The following is a 1,657-nucleotide window of genomic DNA, read 5'->3' as shown; positions in this document are numbered from 1 at the left end:
GGAAAGACCACTACGCAAGTGTTGCTCTCGCATTCACAGCTCACCTGCATCCAGCTATAATATTTTGTAGCTAGAGAGTTCTGATAGCCGATTTAATTATATCAGCCAAAAAAAGAGTATTTTACTTCTTTTATTGGACTACATTTAACTATCTCTGTTATCTTACACTCAGGCTAAATAGCTTATACTTTAAAAAATCACATTTCTCTTTCCTACCTCTAGAAATCAACTTTACAGTGACTTCTGAGATCTCAATTATGCCAAGAGGGGACTACGTGCAAACACCTGATGCTCCAAAGCATGTATTTCAGAGCAAGAAGAGCATGCTGACCACCATGCCTCCCTTCCTTCCATTTTCCAGAATCCAGCTTGACTCAAATTGATCAGGAGCCTCTCTAGCCAACTTTCATCTGCATTTGGATGCAGGTGTAAGAGGAATACAACAACACTCATACAGGCTTTACCAAGAGCTGAGGCAGACTCCTATCAAAAAAAGAATGACTCCAAGGTGGTCACAAGTTTGAATTCACAATTCACATTTTGCACTACAAATAAAACATCTTGTTGAGCCTTTCCAATATAAACGTGATCCAACATACTGTACTAGACATCACTGAATATTTTTTCATATTTCAAATTCAGAACATGAAGAAAATAAAACTGTGTTTCTTACTTGCGACGGAACATTTCTGCAAATATGCAGCCAACACTCCAAAGGTCAACTGGTGTTGCATAGCTGGACTGAAGCAAAACTTCAGGAGCTCTATACCACAAAGTAACGACCTGCAAAACAAAAAGGAATGAAGGTAAGAGAGAGCACGCTTAGCTACAGAACTACAACCTTTTAAGTGTTGTGTACACAGCTCCCATTTGGTTTAATCCAAATTGTGAAATCTCACAGATGAGGGCAAACTGCTCTGGCCAGTGCATAGAAAAGGGTCGTGTATGGAAAATCTCAATATGGATAGCTGTGGCGATGATGAGTTGGGACATGAGACCACTTCTTGTCAAGAAAATACAGTATCAGGGTACCATATTGGTGTGATATCACAATATCACAGCATGCTGTCAGAACAACTCTTTTGCAACTTACAGATGCCAAACACTTTCCAGTGGAGATCTGGACTCTCTGTAGAGCAAACATTAGTCTATTGAACAAGGCTTGGTTTTCTTAAACAAATTTTGTGGACCCTGTAGATGTAGTCACCAGAGCCAAACTGGAAATGAGTAAGCTAGGGAATACTATGGGTTTATCCATAGAACAAAACAGAACCCGTAGCCCATGTTTGTCCTAAACCCCTCATAGGTTATATGTTATTTTTCATAAAAGAAATGGGGTTAGCTGAGCTGTACAAGCCGACTTGGGTAAATATGTCTGACCTGTCTTGAAAGTTCACTCTTTGTGTTGAGCATTTTTTTTATCAGTTGGATACATATCAAGTCAAACTCTTCCCAAAGCTGTCCCTTACCAAAGGCACTCAGTGCTGCCCACTGCGGTTTCCTTGCACACAGAGATACCTAAAATTGTCAGGTTTCAACTAAGCAGCACAGCATGGGGATCCTTGGCAGATCCCTGACCTTTACATTTGCATGACTGTCCCTGCCCACATGCTTCTGGTTGGACCAGCACTAACTTCACTCACAATTTATTTCCAAA

At 40.5% G+C, this 1,657-nt stretch overlaps 1 protein-coding gene across 1 annotated transcript in view; it reads right to left on the bottom strand.

Moving 5' to 3' along the window:
• LOC104541956 (cyclin-dependent kinase 6) overlaps positions 1-1,657 on the bottom strand; it is a gene marked incomplete at its 5' end in the record, with an annotated part of 93,509 nt that overhangs the window by 28,382 nt on the left and 63,470 nt on the right. Inside the window, one exon of the mRNA XM_010186125.1 lies at positions 674-783. Coding sequence (XP_010184427.1) covers positions 674-783 — 110 coding nt within the window. The remainder of the gene's footprint in view (positions 1-673; positions 784-1,657) is intronic.

The sequence above is a fragment of the Mesitornis unicolor genome, unplaced genomic scaffold (genome assembly GCF_000695765.1).
Source record: "Mesitornis unicolor isolate BGI_N332 unplaced genomic scaffold, ASM69576v1 scaffold37186, whole genome shotgun sequence".
NCBI lineage: Eukaryota > Metazoa > Chordata > Aves > Mesitornithiformes > Mesitornithidae > Mesitornis > Mesitornis unicolor.
Note: the sequence above shows the minus strand (reverse complement) of the source record. Positions and strands in the feature narration are given on the sequence as shown.